At 45.5% G+C, this 13,764-nt stretch overlaps 2 protein-coding genes across 5 annotated transcripts in view; one reads left to right on the top strand and one right to left on the bottom strand.

Moving 5' to 3' along the window:
* The window catches only part of wdr7 (WD repeat domain 7), an 85,758-nt gene that overhangs the window by 7,368 nt on the left and 64,626 nt on the right, over positions 1-13,764 (bottom strand). For all 3 annotated transcript variants that reach the window (XM_079365209.1, XM_079365211.1, XM_079365210.1), the window contains 5 exons: positions 9,971-10,157; positions 3,965-4,082; positions 2,839-2,988; positions 2,638-2,720; positions 2,339-2,438 (listed from right to left, as the gene is read on the bottom strand). In XM_079365209.1, coding sequence (XP_079221335.1) covers positions 2,339-2,438; positions 2,638-2,720; positions 2,839-2,988; positions 3,965-4,082; positions 9,971-10,157 — 638 coding nt within the window. The remainder of the gene's footprint in view (positions 1-2,338; positions 2,439-2,637; positions 2,721-2,838; positions 2,989-3,964; positions 4,083-9,970; positions 10,158-13,764) is intronic.
* Positions 1-13,764, top strand: part of sowahb (sosondowah ankyrin repeat domain family member B) — a 236,346-nt gene that overhangs the window by 178,999 nt on the left and 43,583 nt on the right. The gene's annotated exons all lie outside the window — the stretch shown is intronic.

Below are 13,764 nucleotides of genomic sequence, written 5' to 3'. Positions count from 1 at the left end.
CACACACACACACACACACACACACACACACACACACACACACACACACACACACACACACACACACACACACACACACACACACACACACACACACACACACACACACACACACACACACACACACACACACACACACACACACACACACACACACACACACATGAAAACACACTTGGACACATTTTGAACAAAAACTTCCTCCATCATCTTCATTGCCCTCTCCTCTTCATGCTGACAGTATTAGATTATTTGTTCTGGCCTCTCATCCCATTTCCTTTTATTAGTAGCTGATCAAAAAGCATGTCAAACAGACGGACTGACTTCACACAGCAGAGATATTGATCATGTTAAATATTGGAGAAGTTAGTGCCCAACTTTTTCTAACCCCCCCTCAAAAACAAACAAAAAAAAGACAACAAATAAATAAAAGCTGACTGGAAACTTTTCCTTCATTAGTCTTAAGTTTGCTGAAATAAGGTAACTATGTGTGAAGTATTATTCTCTTGCATGTGGTCCGTACACTCTGAGTGTAAGAGTAAAAACACTGAGCTGGATTGATATTTTATGGCTGCAAAATCGGTTGTTTGTTTCGGTTCCTTTCTGCCTCTCTAGAATTTCAGCCAGACTTTGAAACTTGATTCATCAAGTAAGAATCAATACGTATCAGAAGTGATTAAAGCATGAAGACACACCGCTCTATTAATGAACACAATAGTCCTGGTATGCATTTCAATTTACACACTTCCAGCACACACACGCGCACACACACACACACACACACGCACACACACGCACACGCACACACACACACACACACACACACACACACACACACACACACACGCACACAGGTTCCTACAAAGCTATTATCTATTTAATGTTAATTACTGCAAATAACACACAAAGGAAACATCTCTTGTTCTTACAGCACGCATGCACATGAATGCTTGCTTACACACACACACACACACACACAAACACACACACGCAGGCCAACTAAATGTCGGGTGAACGGGGCCAGTGCTGTTATCAGATATAAATGACCCCCTCCACCCGACTCGACTGCTCAGGTTACTGCGAATCAATACATAGCAAATTACAAACACACACGCTTGCACATAACTGCACACAAACATGAAGGCAAGGCGCGCGCACACACACACACACACACACACACAAACACACAGAGTCAAATATAAATGGGTGCAAAGACAAAAAGGTGATTAACAAAGTCATGGCTTCATCATTAATCAATTAACGAGAGAACACATCTCTTCTTCTTCTTCTTGGTCTTATTTACGGCGCGTGGCATCGCTCGCTTCCCTCTCACTGTTCTCTACCGTCCTGTCATTGGACCAAACACTGTTCTAAAGGGAAGAGAGGGAAAGATGCAGAAAAGGATTCAAGTGGTTCCTCAGTGGAACCTCGAAGCTTTCTTTTCACAGCTGCAGGGAACATTCCTCTCCTGACTCTGAACTCAAACATTTCCTCTTTGTTATCGTGACCAAGTTTCTGATGCAACACACCTCACAGTGGTCTCTCTTATAAACTCTGCTCTGTCAAATCCACCACTTCAACAGTGTACAGGGGTTTTTTTTGTTGGATTTTTTTGCCTTTATTCAGAGGTAGGACAGAGAGACAGAGCGAGGAGAGACGAGCCGCAGGTCAGATTCAAACCCGGGGTGGACTACAGCCTCCATAAACAAGGCGTGCACAGTCAGATCAGTATCTGAACCACGACTGTGCAGTTTGGTTCATTAGATACAAACAGCAAAGCGCTGTATTGTGTGGTGTAACATAATGATACGAGGTACTTGGATAAATATAAAGGTGTTACTTGAATAAACATGTGAGGGCCACTTTAGTAAGCTGTCCGTTCAGTGATTAGACGAACGGACAGGGAGACAGACGGACGGCAGAGACAGACGGAGGAGGGATGAGTGGAGGACATCTTTAGTTTCAGAAAGTGTAACGAATCACTGAATGGATGTGTCGACGCACGGATGGACGAGGTGATGTCAGGATAGAGGTGGAGAATGTACAGACGGGTCCAAGAAAGTTTGAAAGAGTGAGAGATGAATTAATGAAGGTGGACGAGTTGATGGACTGATGGTTTCAAAGGAAGGATGGAAATAATTGGATTGAAGGTGGATCAATGGATGGAGAGACCAATCGACAGAAGGATGGAGAGAAATGATTATGGACAGGTGGAATATGATGGAGAGACAGCATATCCACCAAACGATGGATTTAAGACTCTGATGTCAATCCCAGTCTGATGACCTGTTCAGACTTTAGATCAAACATCAGGTGTATGTAAAGGTGAGTCCTCTACCTGACATTTTCCAGTGCGGACGTCGTAGAGAGCCACTGAACCCTGGCGAGCTCCGACGGCTATGCGATGGCTGCGGTCACAATAACCCACCATGTAGAACCTGAGCGAGAGGACGAGACACACCAAACATCATCACTGTGCTCGGACACCTCTGATCCTCATGAAATCATCCACAGGAAGCAGGAAGCAGGGAATGCACGACGGACACAACGCAGGGAAACACACGCACAACTTCTCACGGCACCGAAGGGAACAAACCTGACCTGCAACACAAGAACACAAGACGTGACACCACTTACTTGCAAATGGCAGGGAAACACTCCTGCAGTCCTTTCTTCTTCACCAGAGAGCCTTCGATGCAGTACATGATGATATCCATGACCTGAGAGAGACGAGGAGTCATGATACGTTTACGCATACGTTTTGTGAAGGGTGAGATCTACTCAGAGCTGTAGGCGACAAATCCAAATAAGGAAGTGTTTTGTGTGCGATGCACGAACCTCGACCAGCAGGTCCACCACGTCTCCGGGCATCTTCTCGATCAGGATGTCGATCACTCGCAGGATCTCAGTCTTGGCTCTGGCCAGAGTGGTGGTGTGAACGTTCTGCTGCGACTGAGAGTTCGCCTGTGCTGCGTTGAACCTGTGAACCTGAACACAACACGCAGTGTTTGATGCAACACGTCTGAACCTGAACACAACACGCGGTGTTTGATGCAACACGTCTGAACCTGAACACAACACACGGTGTTTGATGCAACACGTCTGAACCTGAACACAACACACGGTGTTTGATGCAACACGTCTGAACCTGAACACAACACACGGTGTTTGATGCATCACGTCTGAACCTGAACACAACACACGGTGTTTGATGCACCACGTCTGAACCTGAACACAACACACGGTGTTTGATGCACCACGTCTGAACCTGAACACAACACACGGTGTTTGATGCACCACGTCTGAACCTGAACACAACACGCGGTGTTTGATGCATCACGTCTGAACCTGAACACAACACGCGGTGTTTGATGCATCACGTCTGAACCTGAACACAACACACGGTGTTTGATGCATCATGTCTGAACCTGAACACAACACACGGTGTTTGATGCATCACGTCTGAACCTGAACACAACACACGGTGTTTGATGCATCACGTCTGAACCTGAACACAACACACGGTGTTTGATGCATCACGTCTGAACCTGAACACAACACACGGTGTTTGATGCATCACGTCTGAACCTGAACACAACACACGGTGTTTGATGCATCACGTCTGAACCTGAACACAACACACGGTGTTTGAAGCATCACGTCTGAACCTGAACACAACACACGGTGTTTGAAGCATCACGTCTGAACCTGAACACAACACACGGTGTTTGATGCATCACGTCTGAACCTGAACACAACACACGGTGTTTGATGCATCACGTCTGAACCTGAACACAACACGCGGTGTTTGATGCATCACATCGAGGAGACTCTCCACTACAACACGTCTGAAGCTGAACTCATCCACACCGTCAGCACTGGAGGACGTTCACGGACACTGACTTGTAGAAAGCCGGTTTCTTTTTGATGTTCGTGGTGAAGGTTTTGAACAGTTCAGTCTCACCTCTCTTGCGATGGTGGTGATGAAAGCCGGTGGGCGGGCAGTAGCAATAAGAGACAGGGCGTGACGGGCCGAGCGGGCCGAGTCTGCAGGGGGGTTTAGGGGCAAACCCATGGTGATACTGTGGAGACAGAGACAGAGAGGAACATATAAACAAGAGTTTGATAGAAATCAAAATGGAAAGCAAGGATTAAGTGAGGAGTTCAGGAGCAGACGAGAGTGACAGGCGTATTCAACCAAACGAACACTCAGCCATTTAAATGCAAATGATGTTTAAGACTTCAAGTTCACTCAAAGTTCACTTCAGACATGGAAACAAACCGAGTCACAGAAGACTAATGTGTAAGAGCGTCTCACTGATGTGCTAAACTAAAGGAGTAGTGTTGTGTTTCTGTGAGCCAAGAAGGAAAGGAAGAATTTTGTCATTGAAGCTGCTAACTCAAACTTTTTTTTAAACTGCAGTGGTTAATGTGCCATGTATGGAGGCTGTAGGTTCAGGTTCAGGTTCGGCCTGTGGCTCCATTCCCACATGTCCTTTCTCTCTCTCTCTCTCTCTCTCTGATATCTGTCCCATCTCTCCAATAAAAACACAAAAAACAAATCAAAGTGATTTTTCTATCTTGAAGTTTTCCATGACTTGACTGGTTTTATGCACCGACAGAGCTTAAAACATTTCTCCATCATTAAATCCACGAGGCACTTTTTTCCACTTCTGACTTGATTGAATCAGTTGAACCCTGACCAGAGCAGGTCAACTCATTAAGTGGCCTTGTTAACACTTCTTCTAAACACTGCAGGCAATGAGCCCTGATTCCACATTTGGTGCTGAGGCCATCGGGGCCGTGGACTGGGATTGAGTCTTATAGTAAAGAGTGTACAACACACGCGTGGCTCATTAACGTGAATCTAATAGTTTCTGGACAACAATGGAGCAAAGGCTTAGGGGGACACGTTGACTTAAAGGGATTTGTTTACTGAAGGTAAAATGTATACAGCGAGGCGTTAAAGCAGACATTTATAAAGAGCAGGGAGAGGAGATAAAAGTGAGAGAGGTGGAGGGACGGAGCCTCGCTAATATATGGAGGGAAGAGATTAGCAGGCAGCTTATAATGTCAAGGCCGAGTCAATGGGAGCCATTCACCAGACGACGGCATAATGGACTCCCACAATGCAACAGGAATTAGACACACACACCCTAACAGCTGGCCACACACCCCTCTGAGTGTGTTTGTGTGTGTGTGTGTGTGTGTGTGCACGCAGAGAGAGAGAGAAAAAAGAGGGGGCGAGAGAGGCCACCTTGTTAAGAGAATGACTCTGGGGAGAGGGAGAGAGAGAGAGAGAGAGAGAGAGAGAGAGAGAGAGAGAGAGAGAGAGAGAGAGAGAGCGATGGGCGGTTGAACGGGCGAGCTGCACGATTCATCTCCTCTGATTACAGATCACAGCCTCAGTGTCTGTAATTAATACTGGTAATGTATCGGCAATATATCAGCAATATTGAAATGTTTAATTTCATTTGGAGGGCTGGCTGTAATTGGAAACAGTCACGGTGTTGAAATAAGGCGGCAAGAGAGCACAGAGCTAATTGTAGAGAGAAGCAGCGAGGTTAATAACTAACGTTTAGAACATGTGTCATAATCTGGATTATTATTACTGACACACACACTGACACACACACACACACAGAGTTTGATCGTCATGACTAAAAATAGAATAAAAGCTCTGAGCTATCATTAAATATAAGGAGAGGAAGTGATTTGTAAAGGAAAAGGTTTTTTTATCGGAGACGTTGATAACTGTCAGATTGATTCAAAGACTCCACCGACACAAACAGGAAGTTTGTGACCTCGAAGGAAATAAGAGTTGCTGGTATACAGTTGTTTTTATATATGATTCATTTGTTGTGCTGTCGAGTGATTTGAATGGTGAGTTTGAAGCTCTTAAACAATATTTGTCTAACATTTATCAGGTGCAGAAGTCCAACCAGCAGCTGAGAGGAGTGTGGTGGCTTCGAAGAGAGCGACATGACGTCTGTTCATTGTTTCAAAACGTCTCAAAAGGTCTGCGTGCATGTGAGCATTTGTGACCATCACAACCTCTCACAAGACTGAAGACTAAACTAAATCAGCTTTCCTCCCTTAATAATCACAAAATATGTAAAAAAACAAACAAACAAAAAAAACCGATTCAGATTGAACTGAGCAATCCCTTTCAATCCACAACACAAGCTATAGAGGGGATATTGTATCAACTACATGAAACATACAGCTAATAAGTGATCTCCATACAGTGACTCTGATTTTGAGTTTGGACTGAAATATTTTAACTCAGACAGACAAACACACAAAGGCTTCAGAGTGTGTGTGTGTGTGTGTGTGTGTGTGTGTGTGTGTGTGTGAACGTGGCAACATGACTGTATTCACTGCCAGTATCCCGCTGACATTATCCAGTCAATACTGAGACACACACACACACACACACACACACACACACACACACACACACACACACACACACACACACACACACACACACACACACACACACACACACACACACACACACACACACACACACACACAGAGTGAGGATTGGAGTATTGATTTTCTTTGTGGTGAGGGAGGAGTGAATAACTAGAGTCTCATGATGAGAGTCACTGCTGCAAGAAACCCAAAGTGTTTGGACCAGAGCGACTGGGAAGTGGATGGTTTCCTCCACACCAGCCCAGTGCCAGGTCTGCACACTGACGACTTTTAGACAGGACTGGATGATGTCATCACACATGCACAAACATGCTCAGGAGGAGCTGCATGTGTGGAGGCCTCGTCCTTCATCCACACATTCCCCCGATGTGAGCCAATTTATGAACACGGCAGGAAACAATTAGGAAAACTCCCCGCCAGCAAGCCACAGTGGCGAGCGAGCGGGTGATTATGTTTGTATCTCTCAGCCCTTGCAATCGTCCTGCACTTCAAGAAGCAGTTTAACACTCTCAGTATGTTCTTCTTCACGTGTTTGTTGAAAATGTAATTACAGCTGATTACAGGAAGCATTGATAAGGGCGCTGAGTCAGCCGGTTTGGATAGCATGTCTTGCCTTCTTAGACCCCTCACCCCTGGAAGGGAAATGTTTCGAACGCAGCTCAGGAAGATTTCGGGGGAAGACTGCTGAATGACAAAAAAAAAAAAAAAGAAAAAAGAAATGTTCATGTGTGCTGGAGTGAAAACAAATCCAGGACACGATGCAGGACAGGTCCTCTCAGAAGAAACAGATTCAGACTTCATCGTATCGATGCTCCGTGAAGAAGCTTGAAAGGTGCTATCAAACAAATTAAATGTATATATAGTAATAAAAACGTGACTGATTAGAGAGCAGACTCAGAGCTGACAGCTCATCATGATACTGAGTGATGTTTATATTATCATCTCATTGAACATGATCTGTATATATCTGAAGTGCTCACAGTCCAAACACGCCTCCATCAAATCCACCTTCTTCCTGAAAAAGTGACCTGGAGTTTTCTGATCATGTTTACCCGTGTCTAAACTTCCTGCTGTGCCCATGTGCATCAACAACATGTACTCATCTCTGCACGACACACGCAAACACATTACACACACATCGATTCTCCTCTGCATGATAAACGCAACTCTTCAAAAAAAAAAACACAAAAAAACACAAATCCACAATAATCACAGCACAAAGACACGTCGTTATCCCTGCATGTCAGAGCGATGCGTCATTCTCCCTCTGTCACACAAAATCAAACGTGCGTTTATCTCCGCGGTGGGGACGGCGAAAACATCACACTCTGATTGGACGAGAGAAGCAGAGAGGGAAACATCGACAGGTCAGCACGAGGTCTTTACATTCTGCTCCACAGCAGGACGTTTGATAAGGTCACAGTTGAACACACTTTATATGTTTGGAAAGTTTCCTTATAGAAGTCTGAATCTCCATGTTTGGTTGAAGGACAGGTCAAAGAGACCATGGTGCCTTTTGTAGTGTTCTTAAGAAGGTTAAAGGAGACGTGCGAGCTTCCTCTGTGTGTGTTCACTTTTGGTCTTGTAGTCACAGTGAGGTGACCTCCTGTTCATACGTGTGTTAAACAGTCTGATAACAGTCCCACGCCCAACAACAGCGCCGCCATCATTCGCCTTGAAACGTTCATATTGATTCTTTTTAATGTTGGCGGGCCAGCGCGTGAGCTCCACATACACACACAGTCAGACATGCGCGCACACACACACACACACACAAAGCACCATGCTTCTTTCTTGCCCCCGCCCCCCTTCCAGGACATTCAACATTCATGCTGAAGGCAAAACATCACCAGGACAATGAACGGTCCAAATCTGATGAAGATTATTCTCCTTGACCTTTGAACCCTCCCTGACATCCACCAACACTTCCCTGAATGATTCACAGCTAAGCTACTTCAAGTGGCTCTAACACACACACACACACACACACACACACACACACACACACACACACACACACACACACACACACACACACACACACACACACACACACACACACACACACACACACACACACACACACACACACACACACACACACACACACACACACACACACACACACACACACACACACACACACCAATGCAATGAGTGTATTGATGACAATCTGTGTGGTCACAGAGAAATGCTGATTACTCTGTGTGTGTGTGTGTGTGTGTGTGTGTGTCTGTGTGTGTGTGTGTGAGAGAGAGAGTTCATGTATTCCCTCGTCCTCAGTATTGTAGGAACTGATCTGATCACTGTATCTCATTGATCCGCCCTCGTGCTGTTTACTTCAACAACACCAGGAGGCAACAGAACACAGCTGCAGAACTCGTATGGTTAATTATTCAGATTCATAACCTCTGTGTGTGTGTGTGTGTGTGTGTGTGTGTTTTTGAGAAGATGCACAGAGGGGTTATACAAGAAGTTTTCTTCACTTTCTGTTCTTCTTCAAACGTATTTAACTAAAATGTAATGATTTTATCTCTGCCTCTGACACACACACACACACACACACACACACACACACACACACAGTGACAGCAGACATATCTATACTCATTTAACCAGACTGACCCGGCTCCAGTTTCAGCCTTAATAGGATCAACTCATGTTGGCCAGTTAGATTTCAGCAGGGAGGAAGAGACGCACACGCTCAGCTCTTTGTATGAGAGAGGAGAAGAAGCCACTGAATCACCTCCTCCCTTTGACCTCTGACCTCCACCTACTCAGCTGAATCCCAGCCTCTCTGTGTGTGTGAGCTCGTCTCTGCAGGGTTTTCATGTTCATAATGCACACAGCGTTGACTTCTCACTGGGTGATCTCAGACTCTTCCACCATCACAGTGACAGTAAACGTTGTTTGCAGGAATCTCTTTGCAGAATCCACGCGCAGGCCTCGAGGACACTTGGCTCGTCTGCTAGCACAAGGGTTTCCTTGGATTGGAGACTTGTGCAGAGTTTCCAATTTTTATTTTAATTGCAGTATGAAGATGCATGGAAATCACACCGTATATGACAGCTCTTATTGTGCAGGCATTATAGTAAAACACTCTCATGTCAGGGCAACGCAGACATCGCTACATCATCATAATGTCCTCCAATGAGATTACAAGCAGCCTCCATAAGTTCAGTGTGTCAGCTTCATGATGCCTGGGTTGTTTCTCTGCCTGTGTCAGCGTGCGTGTCTGTATGTGCATATATATTCAAACAGGATGTTGACAGGTCTGTGGAGTCTGAGAGGAAAGACTGATCAGTGAAAAACAATAAAGAACCACAAAGTGAGGAGACAGGATGTGTATTCAGGATGTTCTGTCTCACTCAAACTCACCTTTACCACTATAGGTACGTTTTTCAGTCTTTCAGTTTTATAAACCGCATCATGAACCGAGTCATCAGAGAAAAGTCAAACTCTTCAGTTTGTAAAAGCTCCTCGAACATTTCCCTTTAAAAAGAAGTGTGAGTGTGCCTGCTGGACTCACTTGGCCAGTTGCTTCTCGGCGTCAGCGCAGAGCTCCAGCAGTCCCATGAGCACAGCCGACACGTCCATATACGGCTCCCAGACGGTGAAGCCTCGGCCAATCAGATCGATGGCTGTGCGGCGGATGGTGCTGTGGGGGGGCAGCTTGGGGCTGGGGGGCTGCAGCAGCAGGAAGGTGAGAGCCTTACCTGCGAGGAAAAAGGAAACAGTAGAATCAGAGGAGGGATCGTTCAGTGAGCGGGACCCGACACCTTCACTTCATCGTCATCTACCTGGACAAGGGGAGGGGTCTCACCCTCACCCTGAAGGTGTTTAAGTGACAAACATTATTCTGTTCAATACACGTCATCAGTACATTACTTAAGGAATCAATCACTTTTAACATAACATGGATTTAGAAATGGATTTATTGATTTCAAAACACTTTCTGTCTTCCGCTATAGAAAATAATCCTTAGCATCTACAGTTAGAGCCGTTTCCATAGCAACAGTCTTCATAAAATGAGCTAAACTGACTCTCACTGGTCACACTGAACGGAACATTTCCACCAACACATCACATGAATCAGAGCAGCGCCTGATGGACTTTCTCTGTCCTGTCATGTTTCACATTAGCGCCTGGGTCCCTCCCGTCGCCCGCACGTCCCGTCGCGTGTCGTCTACAGTTCTGCACGTTTCTCCGTCAAAGCTCACAGTTTCTACGTCTCCTTCTTTTTGTTGCCTTGATTTGATGAGACAGTGAGGAGAGTAAGAAACAGGGGAGAGGCAGAGAGTGAGCGTGGGGAATGCAGCTCGGACTTGAACCTGGAACGCCGGCCTCCGTACGTGTGGCGAGACCTCACCGCGAGGCCATCTGTTCTCAATCTTTCAGTCGTCTTTTTGCCGCTCTTTTTTTTCATAATTAAACTGACGTGGATCTTAACGGTTCATTCTTCTTAACAACGCTGATCAGCACAACCTTGCATTAGTTAACTGACCAATCAGAATCGAGCATTTAACACAGTTTCTATCTTGACATTCAAACACAGTCGTAGATTTGGATTAAGTCTCAGAACATATGAGGATCATAAGCCCCGCCCTCTTTAGAAACATGTCAGCCATTTAAAACCAAAGCCTTTCTATAAAGACGTCATCTCTCTTAACATATAAAAAACAATAAATCCTAATGTGTAAAATGAGGTTTGGAAGAAAACGATTCAGCTCATGTCGTACACACACAGACACAAACTGGGAGGATAAAGACAGCGAGCAGGATGGGGGTCACTTCATAGCTGACCTGACATTTGAGCCAGCCTCTGTAGGGACAGGCTGACCATTAAGACTCCAGAAAATATCCCCATCTCTCAAAAACACCCCCCTCCCCCAATCACACACACACACACACACACACACACACACACGAGCTGCGGTCTGTCTCTCCCCGCCTGTCTCACCCTCTGAAACCTGAGGTCCAGAGCTTTTAGCAGTGTTTTCACAATGTGCTGCAAAAACATGAAGTCTGAGCAAATCCAGGCAGAGAGAGGCCGATCAAACACCATCGTATCTGCTCTTTTACCAAAAAAAAAAAAGTGTCTCTGGTTTCATTTCACATGAATTCTTAAATAATGTGTTGATGAAATCAGAGCCTGTCGAGGGTCGTCTCCTCGTAGGAGGAGGTTTTACTCTCAGGTCTGTTTTCTGCTGTCCGCTCACAGATCAATAAAGCTCATTGCATTGTCGCTTGAAATTTAAAAGTTAAACAGTCATGAAATTAAGCAACATATAATATAAAAAAGATCATTTAGTTAAAGTATTTATAATCCTGCGGTGGCTCTAAAGGTCCTCGAGTCTCCAGACACACACGGCTAATCTCATCATCTGGATCTCCTGGCATTTCATCATCAGACCCCCTTAAATGGCAACCCCCCCCTCTTTATTGGTTTATATCTACACACACACACAGCCTATGACCGGGCTATGAAAGATATAGCTAGAGGCTAACTGTGTTAGCTTTGCTGGTACAGGACTGCTATAATATATACAAGCTGCGACAGATATGGCGCTAACCGTGTTAGCATCATTTTGCTACGTTGTTATGGGCAACATAGACCGTAAGAGTTGGACATTGGTGCTAATATTGTTAGCCAGTATGGTGGGTCGAGAGACAACGTTGATGTTCTTTTGTGGCGACCTCTCAGGCCTTCAAGCCCGTCGTCCTCTCGTTCGTTAATCCTGATCAGTTCAACTTCACATCGTCTGTTCCTGCAGTCTGTATTAGTCTGCGATCTGTCCTAATGTGTGAGACAACTTTTAACAGTTCATCCATTTGTTGTTTAAATATTAACATCACTATGTGAGAACACACTTATTCAGCAGAGAGCAGCAAGTCACGTTTAAACAAAGAGTAGCTGGAGCTCTGTTCTCTGTCCATGGTGCTGAAATGAGAACCAGTCACAGACAGAGACAGAGACAGAGAGAGAGAGACAGAAAGACACACAGAGAGAGAGAGAGACAGAAAGACACAGAGAGAGAGAGAGAGACAGAAAGACACAGAGAGAGAGAGAGAGACAGAGACACACAGAGAGAGAGACACACACACACAGAGAGAGAGACAGAGACACACAGAGAGAGAGGGAGACAGAGAGAGAGACACAGAGAGACAGAGACAGAGAGAGAGACACACACACACAGAGAGAGACAGAGACAGATGTACGTTGCTGTACGTTGGGTTTTGTTCAAACCTGTCGATGACACCATGTGAATATTCACAAATCTTTTACAGAACAGAAGTGAACAAACATTCAGTTTCATCTCGAAACTTTTCTGTCCTCTTATCGAACCTACAGACCGCTGCTGAAGACAAACTGAAAATCAATAAATGAATTTGTGAGCGTGTGGGAGGACGGAGGACGACCGGTATGATTTAGGTGCCATAGGGCCGAAGGTCACCAGTCAAATTCAAATGCGGCCCCCCCCCCCCCCCCCCCCCCCCCCACACACACACACCTTAAATCAGAGCAGGCCTCAGAGGTCATTTGGTCAAAGTTCAGCACTGAGCAGTGACAGTGGCTGTGTGTGGGCAGATATGTGCAGTTTTTCTTTTATTATTAGCACAGCCACATTTGCTCGATGAAATTCACGTTTCCTGGACAACTGAAGATTATTATTGAATGAGCGATTTAATTGGCTGAATCGAGTCTTTGAATTCACAGCCCCTCCCCCCCTTTTCTGGGAGAATGAGAGAGGTCCAGGGTGAGGTCCATTTCTCACGGCGGACATCTTTGTTTAAGGCGAGCTCGGACCCAAATGAACCAACAGCTATTGATGAAGCCTCAGCCGGCCATAATGAGCTGTTAGTTAAAGCAGTAAACATGTCACATTAACACAGAGGGTGATTAGAGCAGCAGGGGGAGGGAGGCAGGAGGAACCAAGGGAGCGAGCGAGGGAGGTAGAGAGGGTGAAATAGTGACAGATCTGTGGCGTCTAAACTTTAGCAGGCTGAGTCGACCACTAACAGGCTCCCTACTTCCTTTCCTCCATCTGCCCTGCTCCCCCCTCCACCCCCCCTCCCGCCTCCCGTCCCTTTCTTGCTGGGTTTGAGCTTAAATGAGAGGTGAAGGTAAATCAATGTGGGGGACTATGTTAGAGGATGAGAGCCGGATCAGACTGGCTGCAGAGAGAGGGAGCCCAGAAGAAGAAAAGAGAAACAATAGAAAGAAAGAATAAGAGAATAAGAGTCAGGGAGAGATGCAGTGTATTGTGGGAAAAAAAATCTATGCAATGAAAAAAAAAAAAAAAAAGCAATATTTGCTCAACA

Source organism: Symphodus melops (genome assembly GCF_947650265.1).
Source record: "Symphodus melops genome assembly, chromosome: 16".
NCBI lineage: Eukaryota > Metazoa > Chordata > Actinopteri > Labriformes > Labridae > Symphodus > Symphodus melops.
Note: the sequence above shows the minus strand (reverse complement) of the source record. Positions and strands in the feature narration are given on the sequence as shown.